Below are 25,302 nucleotides of genomic sequence, written 5' to 3'. Positions count from 1 at the left end.
AAATAAGGAAAATGTGAAGAACTTGCTATCTGCAGTAAGCTAAAACATGAGCTAGAAATGCAAAACAGTAATGTAAATAACTTATAGATGATCTTGTGATCCAGACACAGAAAACCTTAAGAAACATCTAAAATTCGTATCTATAGCAATGTAAAGATATGCATATTTTAAATCTAATGTCACCAGAAAATGCAAATGGGGAATGAAAGGTAACAAGCTGTGATGGGATTACAAAATGGTAATGTAGACAACTTGTAAAGGATTGTGTGATCCAGACACAGATATCTTAGAAACATCTAAAATCTGGTTCTATAGGAATGTAATGATACGCATATTTTAAATCTAATGTCACCAGAAAACTCAAATGGGGAATGTGAGGTAACAAGTTGTGATGGGTTACATTTTTAGCTTTGGCACTACCACAAGCAGAAATAAAAGATCCAGAACTGGTCTCCATGATTCTTTTTTCTTTGGCACCGGAATATCTGCGAATAAATACGTTTTCATAGTTGAGGAATCAGGACCACTCCTATCATCCACCTGAGATAGATGCTGAAGCACAAGTGGGAAAACAGGAGTTTGTTATGACGAATAAGGGAGAATCCCTCAAAAAGAAGGGAAATACCTCTACTGCCATAAGTAATCTTGGCGGAATACTTTAAAAAAAACATCTGTCTGAAACAACCTGTTGCAAAAGAGTGGAAATGGAAGTCTGGACTTTCTGGAAGGATTAAGGGTTTGCCGGGAAGGGGAGGGGAGCCTTGCAGGCAGTTATTCAGATGTATTAGACTGCCCTCCTTTTTCTGGAACCTCCTTGCCATTGTTTTTTAAATGTTTGTTTACCTGCTGCTTACTGTGTTTGTTTATTTTGCTTTTTTTTAAGAAAAAAGAAAGTTGTTGGGGTAGCATTAACCCCCTAGGTAAACTTGGAGAAGAAAGGCTGAAATCTGGGAAATTTCTAGAATCAGCTTTTAAAGAACTGCTGCAGCAGACAGTCTAAAAACTAAATCTCTGGCAGAGAGAATTCAAAATTTCAGATTTAACATCCTTTGGAAGGTTTTGAGTGCACATCGAATCAAACTTCCTTGTGATTGTTCCAATTGCAGCAGCCCTAGAAGTGACAGCACCAGAATCATATGCATATTTTAAACAGTGATTAGCTGCTTGAGACACAAAAGCAATTAAACTCCCAAAAGAAGTCTTTTCTTCAGAAGAGGAAACAGATGCCATAATATTCATTATGTTTTCAAAAAAGGCAAGTATAAACTTTAAGATTTGATTTAACATTTGAGAATTCTTGTTCTGGTACCTGGAAGCTCCTATGATCAGAGTGATACCACCAAACCAATTTAGACATGTGCCCGAATAGCTTTTAGCTAATCAAACCAGCAGGTCGAGCTCCAAGCTTAACACAGATCTTAATAGAGGTTTATTTTGCAAAATGCTGCAAAAGATTCTACTGTACAATCATAAAAACAACACTGTGACTCTTGGTTCTTCTTCTTCAAATGAGATTCTCCTATCTTTTCAGAGGAAAAGATCACACAATGAAGGAGAATCTCATTTGCAGATTAAGAACCAATTTCCATTATCCTCCACATCATCAACATGTTGGGCAGGGAACATTTCTGCTGAGTCCACATGTTTCCTCTTGCAAATATGCTTCCCATCACCTTGGAGATCATGGATCTAAGGAAGAGATGAAAGAAGACTGATGACTGGGATTTGATGGAAAAACTGCAGCTGCACATGCAGAAGACTTTACTGCCCAAGAATCAAACCAGAACATGAGCATGAGCTCAGAACAAAGAGCTAAATAACAAACAGCAAAGCACATTCAGGCAAAAATAAACTGGAAGTAAGATTACGCAAATCCTTTCTTGTTCCACCCAGTAATATAGGAGCAAGGTCATTAAACCGGTTTCAATGCTGACTGCACACTTATCAGTAACACACACTGCAGCTAGCCCTCAGACTTTCTGTCATGTTGGCTGAGAACAGGGATACCAAAGGCTTGCACAAACCACTGTCTGTGGAGACACAGCTGAAGTTGAAGGCAGAATAGGATACAGAGTGGTACATACTGCAATATCACATCTACAATGACTATGTCAACACTGATGTAGACAAAGTCTTGAGACACGGGAATCAGCACCGACAGGGAGAAGGTCAAGCCTACTGATTTTTGCATCAGCATCAAAGAAATTGGTACCAAGTCAACATCAAAGATTGACCCTAATATCAGGGCCAACAGATCTACTGGCAGTGGCATCAGAAGCATCGACATCAAAGGCACTGTCAACACTGAAGTAGCTGATGTTGAAGGCTACTGCTCTGAGACTGAAATCACAAATGACACTAAAGTGCGCGCGCGCGCACACACACACACACACACACACACACACACACACACACACACACACACACACACACACACACCAACACCAGCATCCCTTGTGTCAACACCAATGTCCTTAGGAACAGTGCCTTGTAGCAAGGCAGCCAGTCAGGAGCACTGAGATGACCTCATAGAAAAAGAAATACCTGAACAAAAACATTATCCACTTTAAAACAGGAGGGGGAGGGAGGAGACTTTTTATCCAGCATTTGCATAGCTGTCTGCAAGCTTATCAAAGGCAGTCATGGTGGAAACAGAATTGGACAGTGCCAAAGTCCACATGGAGGTTATCATGGTCAACACTTCTTTATCTGTGACATAATTCAGTGATGTTAAACATGGATATTTAACCATTCTGGCAGAAGATCTATTGCAAACAATTGCAAGAATTAGTTACAGAGGAATTACAATGCCTGCCTTACATTTTTAGGTTAAGGAAAATCACTCTCTTTCCTGCCTATAGTCATGCTTTTTCTTAACCTTAGGAGACACAGCTGTTAGAGAAATGATTTCAGTGTCAGTCTCACCCTCAACATTGTATAGGACCAGCTCCAACTTCAGGGTAGAAGCCTTTAGCCCAAAGCTCCTTTCAAGTGTTAACGTTTCTTGTTTCCAACAGAAAGACTTTTGAGTTAACCATTACTATAATTTACATTTTCAAGCTCTCAGTGTATTTGATATGAAAGACTTATAAATCTCAAAATAATTTCTCAGGCAATATAAATACTCTGCATGTTTGTCCTCAGAAGGAAGTTTTTTTTTTTTTGTCACATTTACATTTTTTGAAAGCCATCTCCATTATTCCATTATGCCAAAGAGAACAACAACAAAGTTAGGCAATCCAGCAATAACTCAGTGCACAAAGTAAAAGCACCTACATAACTTCACAAGAGAAAAAGACACCTGATGTTTTCTTGCAACAATGTCATCAAACATACTGTTCAAAAGACTGTAAAGTAAAAAAAACTAATTACCTTAAAAGAGACATGGAAAAGTATACCAAACAATACAGTTAAAAAAATTAACAAAGGAACACAGTGCCACTCAAGAAATAAGCAAAAAATGCTAAGACTTAAAGGGCAACAAAAGTCCAAGGGAAAAAGATTACATTCTATTTCAAAATGCTGGCAACTTTATTCAGAGTGGAGAATGGTATTGTAATCAAAGGAAATTATGCAACTTATAGTACTTGCATATTAAAAAACCTCAGAATACTCAACAGCCCAGAACACTAGTGTGACACAACAGCAATTACTCTTGGCAAAGGAAATCTGGAGGGGATGCTTTTAATGCATAGCATCGGGGGAGGAGCTAGTAGCCCAGGGAAGCCATAAATGCTGAGCTGCCTTTCACCTTCAGTACAGGCAACCACTCATAAATTAATATTCTACCCAGAAAAATGCCCTGCTCTATCCAACATCCTTCCCCCTTACATTCCCAACCGATCATTAATATCTGAACACCAAAATCTAATCTCCATCCCCAGACCTAAACATCCCGCTGGCCAGCAACTACTATCCTTCTCTCTAGGTAGGAAATGGAACTCTCTCCCTCCTTCTCTTAGAACCATACCTAACACAGAATACTTTAAAACCTAACTTTTCTTACACCTATCTTCAAAATGGAAATGTTCTTGCTTTCACCCTACGTAATTCCAAGGTTTTCATAAACTAAGCTTCTGTACTCTTGCACCTTATTCACTCTAATTCTAGCTAAATACTTTTAGCTGACTCTAACTTCACTGTAAGGATGAAAACATTGAAAAATTTGCAAATTTTGTTCACAAAAAAAAAAAAAAAAAATTGTGTTTTTTTAGCATTTGCTGTGTTCTCTGTATTTTTTGCTGTGTGTACATTCTATTGTAAATTTGCGTTTGCAGTGATCTTACTATGTATTCTTGCTGTGTGGACATTCTTTTGTATTCTTCTCATGCATTATATTCCTTTGTACTGCCTTTGGAGCTTTTCTCCCCGGGCCTCCACTGAAAATGGGTTCTTCTTGGCCCAGTGGACTTCCCCGGTAATCAAACTGAAATAAATAAATAAATAAATAAAACAGTCCTGCTGTTACTGAGAATGGACTTCCTCATAACAGATAAAATAATACAGTACAAATATTACATACAGGACAGACATAACAGCTTAAGAATTCTTAGATGTCTGTCACCAGACACACGATCATGTCTTCATAGACTAACAATAATCTATCTAGTTCTGAGTTAGTGTGTTTACAAATTCCTCCTCTTTTACTACTTTTTGTACAAGTTCATTCCATGTTTTCATAGGAACCAGTAGCAAAGCAACTAGTTGCTTCAGTCCACGAAACCATATAAAACATGATACAGATGTAACTATGTAAAGATGAAAATCACGAGATTCATGCCTAACTATGGGAGTTTATCACTGCAATCCTGCAAATTCTGAAATAAGTATGAATGTCTAAAAACATGACCAGTGATTCAAACAACCTCAGCACCTGGCATCACACCTAGATCACAATTCACTACTCTGGAGATCACGACAATGGTACTGAAAACATGAGCCACTAGGAAAAACAGTCAGCTTTTCAGGGTTCATTTTCTTCCACTGAGTGACCTCTCAAACCTCTTGTATCAGAGGCACATGGGATATATGCAAATGACCCTTATGAACATCAGGTGTTTCAGCTAACTGTCTGTTCATAAGGGTCATTTGCATATATCCCATGTGCCTCTGATACAAGAGGTTTGCTGAAACACCTGATGTTCATAAGGGTCATTTGCATATATCCCATGTGCCTCTGATACAAGTGGTTTGGGAGGGCACTCAGTGGAAGTTCTAGCTTTGCTGGAGTTTTCATTTTGTTTTTACTGATTGGTTTTTCAGTGACCTTCTCACTTATTGTTTTATGGTTCATTTTCTTAGAAATCAGCTGCTTTCTGTTTCCCAATTTTTTAACACAGTAGGAAACATAAGATGCAATCAATGAATCAATGTAATGATTTGTAAAAACAAGCAGCTCAAAAATTAGAAGCCTGCCTATTTGTAAACAATGTACAGTTACATAAATGTATTTAGCACACTATGTTTAGCACTCCAGCTGTCATTACAAAGATTCGTAGACATGAATCACAATAATGAGAGCGAACAAAGGAATGGCAAAGTCTTTGAACTACACACCAGGACACAAAGTGCACAACTACGCCTGACATACCTTACTTGGTAGTTGTCCCCTGATGTGCTTTGCTCCACCTTCACTCCACAAAGCAGTTCAGAAAAATATTTCAGTCATTAGGCATGACAGTAGAGCAAGCAACAATAGTATGTTATGTTAATGAGGGAACCTGTTGCTGTGGAAGTTCAGGAGCTGCAGATAATTTTTTTTCTACCATACACGAGTTTTAGTTTTTTTTTTTTTTGTTTGTTTTTTTTTTAACTTATGTGCTGATCTTTAGCTTGGTATGCTGAGCAACGCATTAGCATGCAAGAAATAAGGTAATGGAGTGGTCAGACGCACTACACAAATTGCAGGTATTTGGCTTTGTGTTCATAACTTACCCAGCTAGGACCAGCTATATGCAGTTGTTTTACTGCTTCTGAACTGCATACTATCTTAGAACCATACTTGAAAGTGTGCTCTAAACATGGCACACTATGGTTAGACAATGTAGTAAGACCACATACATCACAACCCATACTGTAACCGTCTAGAAGGATTGCCCAGGGCTTTGATATGCTATTCCTCTGCACCATGTCCCACAGTATTCCAGAATCTGGCACAAAGAACGTATGCCTTTAACATAAATACACAAAGTAGCTAAGTTAATTGGTGCTCATTTCCCCAGACTAACACTCCCTTAAACTAGAGTTGAGAAGCACAAAAAAAATAAAATAAATAAAAATAAAAAAAAAGCTCATTCAAGCCATTTAAATACTCACGCACATGCGCAAGAGTTTAATGAATACTGGCATTCCATTGATGCCAAACTGCAGTACTGACTGAAATGCCAGTATTCCACTGCAACCCGCCCCTGTCTATAGTTCTGTACAGAGTAAAGAAAACTTAATTTTAGATGAACTGCACACCTGAAAAAGTGTTTCATACAATGATAAAGTGAAGGGGAAAACACAACCTTGATAGGGAAGGGAAGGTGAGTGGCCCAATAAACCTGAATGTTGATAGCCTGAAAAACAGCTAGGAAAACCTAGAAAGAAACTGAGTGAAATAAGGCTGTCTTAGATATAGACACTCTGCTTTAGAACATGGTAGTAACTTACTACACAAGACACACAAAGCATCCAAAGCACTGAAGTTTTATGGCTAAAACATTTGAGATGCAGAAACTTCTCTTTCTATAAATATGACACTTTGGATCAAACACTGTGAATAGACTAGGGGAAAAAGTGTCCCACTTATCTGTAAAAATGTTTCTTTTCTTTTTTCCTGTTAATAATATAACAATGCCATCCAAAACAGCACATAGCGGGGAAGGCCATTCATTCAAAAAGTCTTCAATTGCCTGATCTTCAAGATGTCTCTCAAACTCTTAGAGCAAGAAATCTGGACAAAGCCATAAATAATGGGAAACAAAGGGCTCATAATAGGGACAATTTTTAAATATTGATCTTACAAACTTAGAAGGTTGACAGAATAACAGGTTTTGCATTAGCATGCCTTTTCTAAAGAGTATGAAGTCTGAAACTAAAATGTATGTCGTTATTTTCTGACCTCAATCCTAAATGATTTACCAGGTTTGCCAACAACTGGGCAGATAGCTGAACTCAGGTCTTCTGAATCATACTAAGGGCTTCATAACTTTATTCCACAGAACAGCAGCACACATCAACATTATTTTTGAAGGAAATAACTGGACTTCTGACTGGAACAGAAAGCAATTTGAAGCAGATCAGACACTGCCTTACTTACAACAAAGAGGAAACATATCTAATTCTTTAAACCTTTCTGAATACCTCAAGTTTTCTCACCCTATGATTTTTCAAGTAATGAATCACTGCATAAAGTTCCTTCATACATTTTGTTTGGTAGATACACATTGGTCAAAGTTTTAATTGCTGTCTACTGTTGCCCATAGATCTTTAACAATAGCATATTATTTTCTAATATGACCATTTTTTGTGATATAAACTTATCTCATTTCTGCCAAGTGTCAGGATGCTACATTTGCCGGCACTGGTAAGATCATTAGTACAGCACCAGATGTGTTCTTTTTTGCAGACCTTATTGGAGAACTCTGGCATGTTGTACTGAAATAATTGTTAGCCACTTGCAAGTGTATTCCATTTCCCACTTTTATATCTAAGAAAAACACTCCAGAAAAAAAGTGGTCCCGGTAGTGTTAATAGGATTATCAAGGTCAAGTGCTGCTATTATCTCTTTAAAGAATTCCATAAGATTTAAAAGGTAATAACTCTTCTCGCTGGAGTGCGGGGAGTGCCTTCTGTGTGGAGTCTGCATGTCCTCCCCGCGGTTGGGTGGGTATTCGAAAGACATGCGTAAATGTGCGTGCCTTCGTTGAAGGTTGAACATCGAGCTGGCACCTCAGCGTTCATGAAAATCTACTGCCAATCATTAGCAGACCGGAGTTCCGCTGTGGCGGCCCCTAACCGGGAAAATCCGAAAGACAAACAACAACAACCTCTTAACAAACCAATACTGTTCAACAGTTAACAGAAGTGACTCCTGTGTCACTTTTAGATAACAGCCATTAAGACTCCCTTCTTAATTTTATATAGAATGCTGGTCGGGTTAATGGGTCTAAAATGAGTTGTGCCTGATGTGATGACTTCCTTTTGTAAATTTGTACCTCTACTTCCTGTTGCCAAAGGCCAAGGATTTATCCTCATGCTAATATTTTAACATGACTGATAGTAGTTTAGTTAGGTTTTCCTTGATTCCACACAGAAAACCACCCTCTATGTTATTTGGTCCCATGGATCTTGAGATTTAAGTTTTACTTGTGACAGAAGTCAATAAGAATCAATAAAGCTGGACAAGACTGCACTACTTAAACTATTTTTACTCAGCAGTATCTAAATCCTCCTGAATGCGATACCTCCTAACTAAACAATATGAAGGGCAACAATGTATAGGAATCTCAAGAGATTCATCATGCTTAGCAAGAAATTATAAATAAACTAAACCACGGTATGCAAAAAGTCAAATGGATATGAAAACAGAAAGAAAACATATTCTAAAGTAGTAGCTGAAGGCTAAACATAAAGTGAAAAATGAGCATACCTTTCATCCAGCCAAGGGGATACTCCTTTTTACAGAACATACTAGTGCAGTGAGAGGTATAAAATGTGCCATGGGCTTCTACAAGGACATCTTGTGGAATGCCAGCCACACGTTCTAAAGTGTCAATATTCTGAGGATTAAAGAAACAATTCATTAAATAAAGCTAAAATATTTACATTTTTTCTTTATATAAAATGTTTTTTGATGAAAACTAAAATATGGAAGTTAGACAACAAAATACTTCACTACAGTGTACCATCTAAGCTATATTATTATTGAGACAATAATAACACCATTGTTTATGAAAATATATCTTCTGTTCATTGTCACTAAAAACAACATTTCACACAGTCCAGTTTATGTTAAACGTTAGGAATATTACACTACTTGCCCCATTACCTTTCAGCCTATATGTACAAAAGATTTCCCCGAATGACTTCTTCACTCTCTATGGCTTTTACCCAGTATGACAACACAGTGAACTGCTGATAATAACTCATTTACTCTCACAGAAATGCAACATGTCACAACACAGAATTACAGCTACAGAAACTGAGCATCCAAAAGATGAAAGACAGACTCAGAATTCTAAAAGAAATTTCCATGCCTCAAGGAATATAAAGTACTGGCAAAAAGCAACGTACAGAACCTAGGTAGAATCATATGGAACTGTGACTAATTATTATATTTTTAACATTCTCCTATGATATCTGCAACCATTTTATAATGCCTTTTTGAACACTCAAATAACTATATCTGAACAATGAATAACTACTTTTAAGTCCTTTCCCTACCACAACTTTAAAGTCATCCAAAGGGTCAGCAGTCATACCCAGGATCTTACTTGGTGCCCCACCAGTTTATATCTAAAACGTGGACTGCATGTACAATTTAAATGTACATACTCCAGCGTCATTTAGTTGCTAAAATTTAAAGCAAATTAGAAGAAGTCAGAATTAAAGTGTCAGAGTACTATGTAGGAAAAGAATGAACTAATGGCCTGCAACATTAATTAGCTGCAAACATGCGTGGAGTTTGGACTGCGTAACTCAGTGGCTGCCCTTTTTAAAAGGGGACCATCTTCAGTAGTTCAGATCATCCAGTTCTGCCTGCTGTTAGACTGCAGCTAATGTCTTCTGACTTTATCATTTCTGTGCTAGCACAGCCTCCTCTTTTCATTGACTAGTGTTCCTTTTCAAGAATAAGGTTATCAAATAACTGAATTGGGTACTTACGTATTATCGCAACCACATATGAAGGCATATATACAGAGACAGTATAGTAAGACCTTTTTCTGTGGTGACATTTACGTGAGTAACTGAAATAAAAAAAAACCTCCACAGTTTGTTGCATACACGCAATGTAAATTATATGTATATAAAGTGGATGCGATAATACGCAAGTACCAAAGTTTGTTATGCTGTTGCAGTAACTGCTCCCCTTTATGTAACAAAAAGTTGAACTTTTTTGTGGCTGTAGTGCATCTGTATGCAAGCCTGTCCTGGACAGTTCTTGTTAAATCAGAGCGGATATGGGTAGCAAGCATAAGGTAGGTGGACTGCTCAGACATGACGCTGTTTAGTCAAGATTCATGTTACAGTATTACTCACAGTATGAATGAGTTCAGAAGAAATGCTAATGAGCAAAGTAGGATAATGCAAATACGGTATTTACAAAGGTACTTTTCCGTTAAACCCCTACCAGTTCGCGCTGCCGTAAGAAGGAAAACAAAATGAGTAGTGGTCACATTCTGCTGGAAGACATACATAGCATTAAGTACTGTGGAAATGTTGTAAGGACAACATTTTTCACAGTAGTACTTTGAAGGAGGAGAATAGTTTTTTTCTTTGAGCTGCATCCTGTCTTCTAAATGACTGCACCTAACTTGCTTCTTTTCAGCTGGGGCGGGCTGCAGCTCATGCCACAACAGGGATAAATGTTTCAAAGCTTTTCAGTGAATCTGGCTGAGAAGAGTAAATTATTCAAGAAGTGGAATTTGTGGGATATAAACAACTTTCCTCGTCAAGTGGTCCTTACAGATGATGCCCACTTTGCCCAAAAAATGTAGCAGCACCTGCCGTGGGAATCGGAAGCATCTCTCCCCAGACAGTGCCGCACGGAAATGTAAGGTGGCATTTCTGACGGGAATCGTTGTAGCAGCTGCTGCAGTTTTCTGATATCCTTCATGGTTTTTTCAAAACTTAGAAGGGCAGCTGGTGTACTCTAGTGAAGTATTTATAAGCTGCCAGTGAAACACGACCTGCAAAAACAGAATATTTCAATTGTGTGACTGTTTTTCCAAAAGTAGTGTGCTACATCTGTTGTCTTTCTCTTTGATGTGTGCCAATACACATCAAACCTCCCTTCATAAATGCACAAATCTGTGACTTACATACTTTTCCATTACATGGAAAGTTGTTTGTCAGTTGCACGCATGTACTTCTCACCCTACAGTTGTGCCACTACTGAAACTCCGGCAAAGAAACACACCACAAACTGGTAGGGGTTTAATGGCTCCTTGATGTATGGCAATACACATCAAATCTGCCTTCATGAATGCACAAATCTGTGACTTACATTCTTTTCTGTTAGAAACTTGTTTGTCACTTGCACACATGTACTTCTCACCCTGACACTTGTGTCCGGTACAGAAACACCATCACAATACAGCAGCACGAAACTGGTAGGGGTTTAACGGAAAAGTACCCTTTCAAATTATCGCAGCCACTTTATATACATATAATTTACATTGTGTATATGCAACAAACTGTGTAGGTTTTTTTTTTATTTCAGTTACTCACATGTAAATGTCGCCACAGAAAATGGTCTTACTATACTGTCGTTGTTTAGTGCAGTTTTTTTTAACAGTATATTTAAAGTAGACCTTCAACAGTGCCTTTTACAGGCGACGCAGTACAGCAGCTTCCACCTTTCAAATATGACAGGAGGCACTGTTACAGTTTCAGCAGTGTGGGGGTATATGCCATTCCACATATTAATATCATCTGTTCGTGAGGATTGCTTTATTAATAATTTTAGTAAATATGTCATTACAAATGCAACATAAACTACACAAGACGATCAGCTGTGGATGTACAATGGGCGTACAGTCCATTCCACATGACGATAGTCATCAACAATCAAAGTCTGGCAAATTCTGTTCTGTAATTCCCTAAAATATTCCACTGGTGACTACATGACAATCTCTCTGTGAAAATGTATTTACCAGTGAATGAACATAAACTGCAGAAGACCTATAAACCTGTTTTGAAATTCGTCCTAATGCCGTGCAGTTCGCAACTTTACTGTTTATGTAATTGCTGCAAAGTAAACAAGACCAGAAAATGTTCTTATTGTAAACAAATCACTTATGTTTCCTTCCTTTTCTTCTACACTGAAAAACAAATGACAGCAAATGAAGTACAGGCACAGACATCCAACTTGTTTTCAATACCTTACATGTCTACATATTACTTTTTTTGGCACGAGAACGGCTTAGAAAGGAGCCGGTTCTCCTGTTCGGAATGTGGTTGCGATAATATGCAAGTACCCTGAATTGCTCTGTTACCTGCAAGGGCACACTATCAAACATTACTTCAAGAAAGCTTCTGTCACTGGCTTCTGGTCTATATGCAAACAAGAAGTAAATGTTAAAGCATAATGAAACTTCCTTGAATAAGTCAGAAATGTGTGAGGTATTTAGTAGAAGAATTTTCTTTGTTTGTTCCGATTTCCTGCTAGGAGTGTATCATATAACTTGTTTGCATTTAAAAGCATTCTCTAGAGTCTCCTTGATCCTTTATCTGTTTAAACATTTCTGCAGTTTTTTCAACCTAAGTAGTGTTGGTAGTGTAGCATTGTCCATATTCAGGCTTGTGTTTTGGGCCTAGTTGTTTGTTAGTAGAGGCTGTGTGTCTGAGCACATGTCCCAGGCCATCATAGCATAGCCAAAGCCAGTATAGCATTTCAGTGAGAGTGAATTGTTTGTGGTCACTGTCTGTCTGGGGCTGCCTGGACTACGCCTTGGAGTAAGCACCTCATTGGTTCTTTCAAGCTTTTTTTAAAGTTGTTTTAGGTTTCAACTTTGTTACTTAATAAGTTAACTTGTGACTGGTTCTGCCATTTCACACTGAGCTAATCGGAGGAAGGGCTCTGAGCTAACTAATTTGTAATATATAACATTAAGTATCCTGTTTTTTGCTTATTTCGGAGTTATTTATAGCACTATTATTTTACTCACTGTGTGTGAGGTATTTAGTAGAATTTTCTACAATTGTTAAGCATCTGGTTGGGTTTGTTTGTTCTGATTTTTGTTTCTCACCCTCCCTCCCTCTTGGTATCCTGTTTTTATACTTGGTGGCTTTGCAGTTGCCCACCCCTACTGTAAATTTGATCTGGGACACTCCTCCCAGTCTAGTGTCATTACCTCATTCTACCTCTTCCAGGGAGAACATTTGAGAAGGCCAACCCAGTTAGCTTCTGCTCCTCCTTTCCCCTTTCCACTTTACAAAAAAAAATACAAATTTTTCTAAGCTTGTTTCCTGCCTTTCCTATAAGTTGTCTAGTCCAGATACAGATTTGCTGTATCCAGGACTGTTTGTAAGCTTCTGAGCCCCCAAGCCTTTCTGTGTTGGAGGGAAGCCTTCTAGCTTAATTCTGTTTCTTAGAACTAGCCAGTTTTCTAGTTTCAGCATTCAAATCTGTTTCTTTGAGCTCAGCACTTGTTCAGAACTCATTGTAAGCACTAAATAAGCTACAAATTACTACAGCACTCAACTTTCCTCACTTGTCTAGAGGAAAACAGTTCATGTCTAAGGGTCAGTTCCCGGTGTTTTCTCCTGTCTACCTGATGAATCTGGGCATCTTGGGGCAATGCAGCAATTGCCTCATGTACACAGACAACCCTCTCCTCCTACCACCCAACACTACAACCTGTGAGAGATGCACTTATATAACCAAACTGGAAGCAAAGCTCTCTTCACCCAAAACTGGACTAGACAGTCAAGAGGAGAAGGTAAACACTTGCACCACACCACACTCATCACATAGTCCCTCAAAACCTACACCACCAAAACACACACACAGAAACACAACACACACCTACATTCGCAGAGGCTCTCAAAAAAAATCTACCCAAGCAACAGGGACCTCCAAAGCAGAAACGCAAGCAACCTCCATTCCCCCCCCCAACACAACTCAAATGACACATAGCCCACAAACTCAGTGTGCCACTCAACCACAGCCCATAAGGCATAACAACGTACCCAACACTCTAGTCATAGGTGACTCTATAGTCAGGCACACTGATGTTCCACTCACCAGGCTAAACAAGGATAAAGTTACTGTCAGCTGCCTGTCAGGTGCCAGGATCCGCCACATAACGCATGCACTCAGGTCACTCCACAGCAAGTACAACTATGAGTCTGTCATTGTCCATGTTGGTGTGAATGACCTGAGACGTACCTCCCTGGACTACATGAAGAGAGACATGGAGGAGCTTTCTGATCTTGTAGCCCAGGTAGGTATGACCCTAGCCCTGAGTAGCATCCTGCCATCACCCAGAATGATAGCATAGTACAAGGACAAAATGATTGACTTCAACAACTGGCTAAGCTTCTGATGTCATTCTAAGGGGAGCCACTATCTGTCTACCTGGGATGACATGATCGACAAACCATGATGCTTTGCCAGAGATGGCCTGCACCTGTCGCCCTTGGGATTCCGGATACTGACTAAGGCTCTTGCCACGCCTATAGTGCCTTTTTTAGACAAGATTTAAATGACAAATTCACCACTGTAACAGATACAAGCAAGCAAAATCTGAGGGTAATGCTACTTAATGCTAGAAGTCTAAACCTCAAAATGCACTCACTCAAGGCACTCCTTAAACTGGAGAACATCGGCATCTGTGCAGTGACAGAGACCTGTTTCAAGGCTCCAGGGAGCACCCCTGTATTACCAGGCTATAATTTATACCACACCTTTCGGTCACCTAACCTGGACAGAAGCACTAAAGGCAGAGGAGTGTCCATATTCATTAAGGATATCCACAGCTCCAGGCTAGTTGCTCAGCATAATGCATCTGAGATTATCCAAGTGCAACTACCTCTGGGCAAGACTGCAATGCAAATTGTTAGCTTGGTACAGATCCCCCACCATGCCCCAGGATTCCCACTCCTCATTTCTTGATACACTGAAAAATATTAGGGTACAACCTAACACCCTAATAATGGGTGATTTCAACTACCCAACCATTAACTGGGAAAACTACTCATGTACCAACTCTTGTGCTCAACGTTTTCTGGAATTCATAAATTCCAATGCCTTGGATCAACTTATCCACACCCCCACCAGGGGCAGAAATATCCTGGACCTGGTCATTAACAACATGGGCAACCGGTGTTCCACACCAGAGGCCAATTCCTCGTTGGTCAGATCCGACCACAAGCAAATTACCCTAGACATCCGCATCCCACCCTCACCCCCCATTAGGAAAACCACTGTAAAAAAATTTCTCCAAAGCCAACTTCACGCTTCTTAAGACAAAAGTGGCAAACTTCACGACACCCATGCTGACGGACAACAGAGATACAACTGCTGAATCCTATACAATTGCACTTAATAAGCACTTACACGAGTGCATGGATCATGCAATCCCTAACAGAACCAAGATGTTATCCTCCAAAAAAAAAAAGGAAGCCAATCTGATGGTCCCCTGCTATAAACAAACTCTACAACAGAAGAAAGAAACTATTTAAAAAAAGAGTAAAATCCCATGATTGGAGGAACTCCGTGGTCAGCCTCAGTAAGAAGCTGAGATCCCTCATAAAATCCTCCAAAGCTACTTACGAAAACAATCACCACTGATTCTAAAGACAACCACAAAGCATTCTATAGCTATGTCAAGAATCTCAATGGCAACACTCAGATCTGCTCTGAGTTACAGCACAATGGTACTAAATATACAGAACCAACTGATATTGCCAACATCCTAGCAGATAGGTTCAATGCTAACTTTACCCCTCTCTCATCCCCTAAAGGGCCCATCTCTATACCGGAAGAATGCAAAGTACCTGTAATCACGGCTGCACAGGTAAAAAACACACTCTCCAAAGCCATGAACACAGCATCCATGGGACCTGAAAACATCCCAGGCTGCGTTCTACATGAATTACAGAACGAACTGGCACCCCACCTAAGTACCATTTCAATCATAGCCTCACCTCAGGCTTTGTGCCCACTGAATGGCGCACAGCAACAGTTATCCCACTCCACAAAGGGGGAGCCACCCCATTAGCCTGACGAGCCTGGTCTGCAAGGCTATGGAGCGTATCATCATGGAACTTATAAACAATGACATTGGTAATCTCCAAACTCTGGACCCTACCCAGTTCGGGTTTGTAAAAGGCAGATCATGTCTCCTAAACCTGACAGACTTCTTTGAAGAGGTCACCAAAGCCGTAGATGAGGGTAAGGTGGTTCACACAGTCTATCTGGATCTCGCCAAGGGTTTCGACACCATCCCCCACTCTGGAATTATAGACAAACTCACTAAACTAGGTATAAATCCCTGTGTCATAAGATGGGTTGCCAACTGACTCACTGACAGAACCCACACTGTGAAAGTAGCAGACTCTAAATCCAACTTCAGACAAGTGACAAGTGGAGTACCACTGGGTTCAGTCCTGGGTCCTCTCCTGTTTGGTATCTAATTCTCTGAAGTACAGGCTAACACAGAAGGTCTTTGGCTAACAAAGTTCGCAGATGACTGCAAACTAGGAGCCATAATCAAAACTCCTAACGATGTGGACATCCTAAAAAAGGGCATCACTGAGACAGATGTCTGGTGTCAAAGCCATGGCCTTAAGCTCAATGCCAAAAAGTGCATTGTCATCCCTTTTGGTAAAAACTCTGTACCCATGAACTACCACATAGGTGGTAGTTGACTTAACACCGAAAGTGTGATAACAGACCTTGGGACACAGGTGGACAGTAGTCTCTCCTTTGATAATCACATTGCCACAGTACTCAGGAAATCCTTCTACGTGGCACTCCTCATCACAAAAGGTTTCTCATCCAGGAAAAAAGAGGTCATTGTTCCCCTCTACTCATCACTCATTAGATCCATTATAGAGTACAATGCCCCTTTTGGTATGTACCTCACAAGACATCTACAACAACTGGAAAAGCCACAGAAATACCTCACAAAGAGGATTACCGGTCTCAAACAAATGCCCTATGCAGACAGTCTCAAAAAACTCCAGCTTTACTCTGTCGCATATCGCCTACTCAGAGGCAATCTCTGCCTAACATACAAAGCTATGTCAAACCCAGAGCTGTTGGACATGCTCCACGTAAAGAAATCCCAAGCCCTCCGAGCTACACGCTCTAGGGACCTAAACCTTTTCCCCACAATAAACAGAACATGCTGGAGGGATAGATTCCTGTCCCAGAGACTTCCCATACTCTGGAACAAACTACCTATCTATATCAAACAAAGCTCCTCATTAGCACTCTTCAAGAAAAATCTTGATTATTGGATGGGAGATAGGAAATTCACCCTGGGGATCACTTCTGTGGCTCTGCTTGACAGGAGCACAGGAAAATAATTTTCTTGGTTGGCAAAAGCCAGGGTACCATTTGGCTAGGCTTATATAGGCCCTAGGGCCAATAGCCTAGTACCTATTTACGAACCTATGAAGGTTATGTACTTACTGCAATATATCAGACTTGTATGAGCAGATCTATCTTTGTCAACAAAAAAAGGACTGAAACCACAGGCCTTCAGTCAACTTGGTATCTTAAACTTTCCCATGCTGCTATCAACCATCCAAATTTCCCTTCAGGTCATAGGTTCATAGGTTCATACTAGGCTATCTGCCCTAGGGCATTTATAAGCCTAGCCAGAGTGTGTTTGGCTTTCGCCACCCATTTTAAATTAATTTTGCTATGCCTTTTTATGAGGTTAGTATACTGTGCCTCCGTCTAACAGTGACACAGAAGTGATAGCCGGGGTAAACCTACGAACTCCCATCCACTCATCAAGATTCCTCTTGAAGAGAGTCAATGTGGGACTCTGCCTAACCTGGACTGGGATTTTATTCCAGAGTGAAGGGAGCCTCTGGGTTATGAATCTGTCCCTCCAGCATGTCCTATTTATTTCAGTGCTGAGGTTCAAGTCTCTCGAGCGTAGCTCGATGGGATTTGGATTTTCTGAGGTGCAGCATGTCCATTAATTCGGGTTGGACATGGCTTTATACGTCAGGCACAGATCGCCTCTGAGCAGGCGGTATGCCACTGAGTAGAGCTGGAGTTTCTTTAACCGGGCAGCATATGGCGTCTGTTTGAGCCCTTTGATCCTCTTGGTGAGGTACTTTTGGGGTCTTTCCAGTTGCTGCAGGTGTCTGGTAAGGTACATCCCAAAAGGGCATTGTACTCAATTATGGGCCTGATGAGGGATGAGTAAAGAGGCACAATGACCTCTCCTGATCTAGATGTGAATCCCTTCATGATTAGGTGGGCTATATAAAATGTTTTTCTAACCACTTTGGCCACGTGGTTGTCAAATGAGAGATTGCTATCAACTTGGGTCCCCAGGTCCCTAATGACTTCTTCTGTACTTAATGGATTACCACCTATGTGGTAATTTGTGGGCACTTTGTTTTTGCCAAAGGGATGACTATACACTTTTGGCGTTTAGCTTGAGGCCATGGCTCTGGCACCAGTTGTCTGTTTCTATGAGGCCCTTTTGGAGGATGCTTGTCGGCTGGAGAGTTGATTATGGCGCCCAGTTTGCAGTAATCTGCGAACTTGGTCAGCCACAGTCCTTCCGTGTTGGCCTGTACCGCCGAGAAATATATACCGAACAAGAGAGGTCCCAGGACTGAGCCTTGTGGGACGCCACTTGTAACTGGTTTGGAGTCTGACATGGCTCCAGCAATTCTAACCATGTGGGTTCTGTCCTTGAGCCAGTTTGCAACCCATCTAGTGACATAGGGGTTTATATTTAAGCTGGTGAGCTTATCTATAATGCCCGAGTGGGGTATTGTATCGAAGGCTTTGCGAGGTCCAGGTAGGCTGTGTGGACCACCTTCCCTCCAATGGCCTTGGTGACTGTTTCAAAGAAATCGACCAGGTTTAAGAGGCAGGATCTGCCCTTAACAAAGCCAAACTGGGTAGGATCCAGTGTCTGTAGGTCCCCAATATCTTTATTTATGAGGTCCATGATGATCCTTTCCATAGCTTTGCAGACCAAGCTAGTCAGGCTTATGGGGCGATAGTTTCCAGGATCCGTTGAGGCACCACCTTTGTGGAGAGGGACCACTGTTGCTGCACGCCACTCTTTGGGTACATATCCTGTAGTAAGGCTAAGATTGAACAGTAGTTTTATGTTTGGGTTTAGCTCTTCTTGGAGTTCATGTAGGACGAGCCCGGGACACCATCTGGTCCCATTGATGCTGTGTTTTTGCTTTGGAGAGGGCGGCTCTTACCTGAGCATCTGAGATGTCAGGGGCAGCACTCTGTTGGGATAGATATTTGCCCTTTGGTGGGGGGAGAAGTTTGCACTGAACCTGTCAGCTAGGATGTTGGCAATGTCTGTGGGCTCGGTGTATTTTTTGTCATTTTGGACTAATTCTGAGCATATCTGGGAATTCCCACCCAGGTTCCTAACATAACTAAAGAAAGCCTTGTGATTATCCTTAGTGTCCTGTGCAATTTTTCTCTCGAAGCTGGCCTTAGACGATTTTATGAGTGCCCGTAGTTTTTTGCTAATACTGATCAGAGATGCCTTCCCTTTTTGGGATTTTGCTCTATCATGTAGGTGTCCCAGTTAAATGTAAAGCACAGTATCACTAATGATATTCCAGACCATTTCAGCCATGGGGATGGGGTGGGGATCAGAGAGCAGTTAAGCTGACAATGATGGTCCTGTTCTGTTGCTATAGTACGTACATAATTTTAATATTTGGCAGAATGTGGTCCCTTCTCATCAAACAACAGAACAGATTCCAAAGCTTATTCTCCTGAGTAGCCATCATGAGAACATAATTATCACCACTGTGACTCCAAAGGAAGACCTAGACCTTACAATTACATCCAACCAGTAGTGTTTTACATAAGTAGTCAGTGAAGTCATATAGCAGCTGCACAGATACCATCTAAGAATGCATTTCTGAAAAAAAGAAATTCCTGACAGTTACCCAGTGCTCTAGATGAATGTGGTATAGGGAAGGAGGGCATTTTCTTCTTATATTTTTCATAACAGAACTTGATACAGTCAGCAAGGCAATTGGACAAAATATTTTATACCTTGGAACCTGACGTTTTATGTGAAAATAATACAAAAATGTTATTCTTTCAAGACTGATTTTTTTGTCAACATAAAATATGAGCAGTCTACTGACATCAATGCAATGTATCATACAGTCATCTCTGTTCAAGTACAATGAGGCAACATATGGACTGATATTGATTAAGGTTTATTTCAGTGGCCACCTTGTGCAAAATGGAAGGATTAGTCTACAAGGACGCTATCCTGATGGATTGTAACAATGATAAATGACGAGGTAGGGAGGCTTTACACACAAAGCCTGTATTTTAGAAATTCTTCTAGCAGAAGTAATGGCCACTAGAAACAATCTTCCAGAAGATGTACTTCAATCAGGTTTAGCAGCAGACTTAAAAGGAAGAAGAGTTCTTTTCTCTAAAGTGCTAAATAGCTCCCATAAAGGGATCCCACACCAGGTAGAGGGATTCATTTCAAATAGTGACACTTCACTGTAACATAAGGAGGTGCTGTACTACTGAGTAAGCTGTCCTTCATAAGAGACATTAAACTGAAGCCTCATCTGTCTGAGCTGGTAGTAGTTCAGATGGATGTAAAAGATCTCAAAACACTTATCGAAAAGAGAAGGGGATGTTCTCTGGTGCCCTGGCCAAATTTCCCCCAGTCAATATGAATACCACCTCTGATACAGAGGCCATAGGCATAGTGGGACTAACCTGGTCACCAAAGTCTAAATAAATAAAAATAAAAAATAAACTGGATTCTTGGCAGGAGAACAGATATGTAAAGTACCTCTCAAGAAATTGTTGCAGCCTTGATAGAAATTATATATGGATGAAAGGCAAATATTGACAAAACAACTTAGGCCTACATCAAAAAATCTAGCATAGATAATCCAAAACTGCAGACATGGGAACTATAAGGGAATCCACACTTTAGGAAGAAGCACAAATAGAAAAAATGTGTCCATTTACTTCAATACATTTTTCTAATATTATGCCTCTGGGCAGAAGAGAGGACTCAAATCCACCGGAGGGGGGGGGGGGTATGAAGGGTCCCAGGCCATTACTGTAACTGTAGTAACTACGTTGTCAGATGAATTTTAATATCTGGTAAGGCTTGCCAGATGGAGATGCACAAGGTTGCTGGAGGGACTGAGATTTGCAGACTTCTCTACAGCAGACAGAGCCACACTTGCAATGTCAGATCAGAGCTAAGAGAATAACCTTTGGAATCATTCAGCCTTGCTTTCTGAATGTACTTTGGATTAAGAGGAAACGGTCTGAGGAGGGACATTTCTGAATGATAGAATCCTTTGGCTCCCCCCCCCCCAAAAGTGATGACGGAATTGAAGTTGCTTCATTTGGCATTTGTTGGAGATGTAAGGACACTGCCGGGAAGTTTCCACAGCAAATGACAAGCTTTTGCTTTACAGAAAGGCTGAGAGGCCACCTACGAGGCATCAGCAAATTTGACTGTACAACAGAAAACTGGTCTTCCCAGGAATATGAGTGGCTATCAGAAAATGACCTTTGACATTGGCCGTCCCCATGCTCTCATTACACTTTTGCTTATGTACCAAACCACAGCCATGTTAGTATGAATGGCAACTATACCTTGGGATAAGAAGCCCTAGTGCATTTACACAGTGAAAAGGACCACCATGATCTCCAAAACACTGACATACAAACTGGCCTCAGTCTATTATCATACAACAAATACCTTTAACTGTCTGTCCTAGATAATACCCCCTACTAACACAAAAGAGGCAAATGTAGATATTGCAAGATTCCCTTATGGGGATGTGCAGATAAGCTTCTTTTAAGTCTAGGGTGACCCAGAGTCCTTGGCTAGCATAGGAAGCAGCTGTTGGAGTGTAAACATTTTGAACTTTGGGACCTCCAGGAAGGTGTTGAGAATCGACAGATCCAGAATAGGGCACCAAGAGTTTTCTTTTCTGGGCACCAGAAACAGTCTGGAGTAGAAACCATGCCCCCTTTGCTCTGTTGGCACAGGTTGAATATCCCTGATACTGAGAAGAGAAAGTACTTGCTTTTGGGCCTCTGCCCACTGGTTTGGAGGAAGGTCTGGTAATCCGCTTGGGGTTGGCAGTGAGTGGAAGTAGAATCTGTATCCCTGGGATACAATGTTTAAGACCCATCGGTCCTGGGTAATGTATTCCCAGTTTTGTGCATGCAGGGTGAGTTTTCCTCCTAGGGGTGCAAGTACGTGGGCATGGCTTGGCAGGATGGAGGGCAAGTCATTGTGAACTTTTTCCATACGAGGGTGGCTTACCACTCCCTGTTTTTGAGGTGGGAGCACTCCATTGTTTAGATCTGTGCATACCCTGAGACTGTAGTCTTTGTGGTCTATTGCCCTTGGGTTTGGACTGAGAAGGCCTGGGAGGGACTGGAAAAGACCAGTTTTTGAAGGCCGATGCCTACTTAATGTACTTACTTACAGTGGCTGTACCTGTAAGAAATCTTTAACATTTTGCATAGATTTAGCTTTTTCCTCCATCTTTTTAAGAACTTCTTCTGCTTTTGTGCCAAACAAACATTCTTGGTTTAATGGAGTATCTAGTAATTTTGCTTTGACATGGTCTGGCAAGATTTGTTCCTTCAGCCAAGCATGCCTTCTCAGAACAGACCCAGTGACAGCAGCCCTGCAGGATGCTTCTAATGCATCAAAACCACACTGCAAAGTATGTTTACCAACTTGGTTTGCAGAATGCAGTAACTCTTGTAAATCGTTATTTTCTGCACAATCAGGAATCAACAACATTTTTTGTTTAATTAGTTCCATAATATGCTGCTGGTACTTCAACATGTGAAATTGGCAATTTAAAGCCCGGATGGCAAGAGTTGCAGAGGTATATACCTTCTTACCTCATCTGTCTAAAGCCCTAGAATCCCTGTCCAAAGGGGTAGGGTTTTTGGCTGTAGTAGCCTTAATACCTTTAGGTCCCTGGGAAATGGTCTCTGGATCCGCAGTAGGATTTTTTAAAATAAATTTGCGAGAGTCAGGTACTCTGTAGTACCTGTCAGTCTTTCTAGGGGCTGGAGCCAAAGTATCAGGGGTAAGACTTGATTCCATGTAGACATCATCTACAATATCCAGGACAGGGGGTATAGCTAGAGGCCTATGCTGAGGCAAGTCTAAAAATTCCCTAAGTCTCTTTTTGGACGGTGGGTAGTCCTGGCATTCCTAGCAGAAATGCTCTCTTAAGATATGTAAGGTTTCATCGAAAGAAAAGTCCTCTGGAGGGGAGGCAGAGGGAATGGACTCCTCTGCATCTGAATCCTCACAGGTGGAGAAGGGTATGTCCTGGTAATCAGAGGGGTCAGAGTCATCGGACTCATGGTCTGTAGAATCAAAAGGAAAATCAATTCTTTGTCTTTTAGAGAGGGAAGGCTGGCTTCCCCTAATTAAAGTAATAAGGTCTTCAGCCACTCTAAGCATTTCTGAGGCATGGGAGCTTGAGAATGCACTTTGGTCATCAGTGTCCTAGGTGTAGTGCGAACTCTGGGCCTCAGAAATTCGGAAGTTTTAGTCAAAAACAAAGTAGTCGGTTTAATACGAACATCGGAAGGTCTGAATACACCCTCAGAAGCCGGTGCCTGCACAGCGGCTCCGGACCCATCCAAGGTAGAGACATCCGCAGGTTCCATAGTCGAAGAAGCATCTTGTGGCATACAGGACTCCGAATGGGTCTCAGTAGAGGCCTGTGAATCTGTAGAAGTGGGTATCAGGGGCTGCGAAAGCACCTCACTGAGTACCGGCGGACTGGCAACTAGCTTAACGGAAGCATTGTCAGCAGTTTTGGACCTATCCGGTCTGTCTCTGTCTTTTATCCTTATGTTTTTCAGAAGATCGGTATTTGGATGGCTTAATGAAGCCATTTCGGAATACGAAGAATGACAGCGAAAGAATTTAGCGACAAAGATAGCCCGACGATGAATAGTTCGGGCGTTGAACAAGGCACAAAACCAACAGTGAGGAATGTTGTGGTCTGAGTCTAAACTGGTGACGCAGTAAGAATGAAAATCTCTGTGAGGCATTCGCTTTCCACAGGCAAGACAATTGTTAAATTTTTCTGATATTGGTTAGAGCAAGAAAAAAGGATCCCCAACAGGATACTTGGCTTTAGAAGACTTCAGGTTTAAAACTCGAAAAAGAAAAATTTCAGGTAGCGGCTCACCGGCACTTGCGAACTGCTTCTGCTCCGGGCTCCCCCGCGGCAAGAAAAGCTGATGTAATGATGTCGGCTGCATGTTTTATACCCCTTACGACCTGATGTCATAGAAGAAGCGACAGCATCCGATGCAGAAATCCCAAGACTCTGGTATTCGGGCCAACTGAGAGCAACCTGCAGGCAGATAACCCAAATGTGATGACTGCAACAGTGAAACACCAAGAACATCAGGGGCTGGAATTTGAAAATGACTGTCCACAGTAAGATTTGGCATATGAAACTATTATAAATCAGTACTACATGCCTTGAAACTCTTTATCCAAAAAGAAATGGGATCCTTTAACAGAAACCATTGTACGTTTACAGTCCACTGGAGGACCCTCATGGAATTTTGCATGGCAGACCATTTAGATTGCAACTGCCAAGTGGCCCAGTACAACAGAGAACTCGTGTGACTGAGAAAAAAGTGAACAATATGGAACACTGCAGTCTGCATAGTAAGAATCCTGTTTTGAAGGATGATATGCTTTGCTGAACACAGCATCTAAGCTGACTGTTATGAAGGTTAGTGTCTGCGAGAGCTTCAACTGGGACTTTGCAGTGTTCACTTTTATTTTCAGGGACTGGAAAGACTCAGTAGAAATACCTGAGCTTCACCCAGCCTTGTCTAAAGTTAATGCAGCCAGCGGTCAGTCATCTAAGTATGGAAACACCTTTAATACTTGCAGCTTCTGGATCACTGCAACTACAGATATGCATCTCAACAGTATACACTTTCGCAGAATATCCAGATTTTTGCCTCATATTTACAGTCCATATTTCATAAAACTGTGGTTTTCTGGCAAATCATTGGAAAGTTATTAAAGACTGAAGCCTGAAAATAATGGCAGACATTGGAGCTTCCGACTTCATAACCTTCAGAAAATTCATGCTAACACAAAACCTGTTATTCTATCAACTTTCTAAGTTTGTAAGAGTGATATTTAAAAACTGTCCCTATTTTGGAGTCTTTATCCAACCATTATTTATGATTTTGTCCAGATTTCTTGCTCTAAGAGGTTGGGAGGTATGCACTGATGGCTAAGATGAGACTGAATGAAACAGTCTCAAACCAATAATGATGGTCTCCTTCCAGGAAATATACAAATGTTATGGACTCCTTGGTAATCATGACATGCAGATAGG

At 40.9% G+C, this 25,302-nt stretch overlaps 1 protein-coding gene across 2 annotated transcripts in view; it reads right to left on the bottom strand.

The window, feature by feature from the left end:
- SIRT2 (sirtuin 2) overlaps positions 1-25,302 on the bottom strand; it is a 1,239,326-nt gene that overhangs the window by 683,925 nt on the left and 530,099 nt on the right. For both annotated transcript variants that reach the window (XM_044082288.1, XM_044082354.1), the window contains exon 9: positions 8,636-8,765. In XM_044082288.1, the coding sequence (XP_043938223.1) occupies positions 8,636-8,765 (130 nt within the window). The remainder of the gene's footprint in view (positions 1-8,635; positions 8,766-25,302) is intronic.

Source organism: Protopterus annectens, chromosome 1.part0 (genome assembly GCF_019279795.1).
Source record: "Protopterus annectens isolate FY-2018-M chromosome 1.part0, PAN1.0, whole genome shotgun sequence".
Lineage (NCBI taxonomy): Eukaryota > Metazoa > Chordata > Ceratodontiformes > Protopteridae > Protopterus > Protopterus annectens.
Note: the sequence above shows the minus strand (reverse complement) of the source record. Positions and strands in the feature narration are given on the sequence as shown.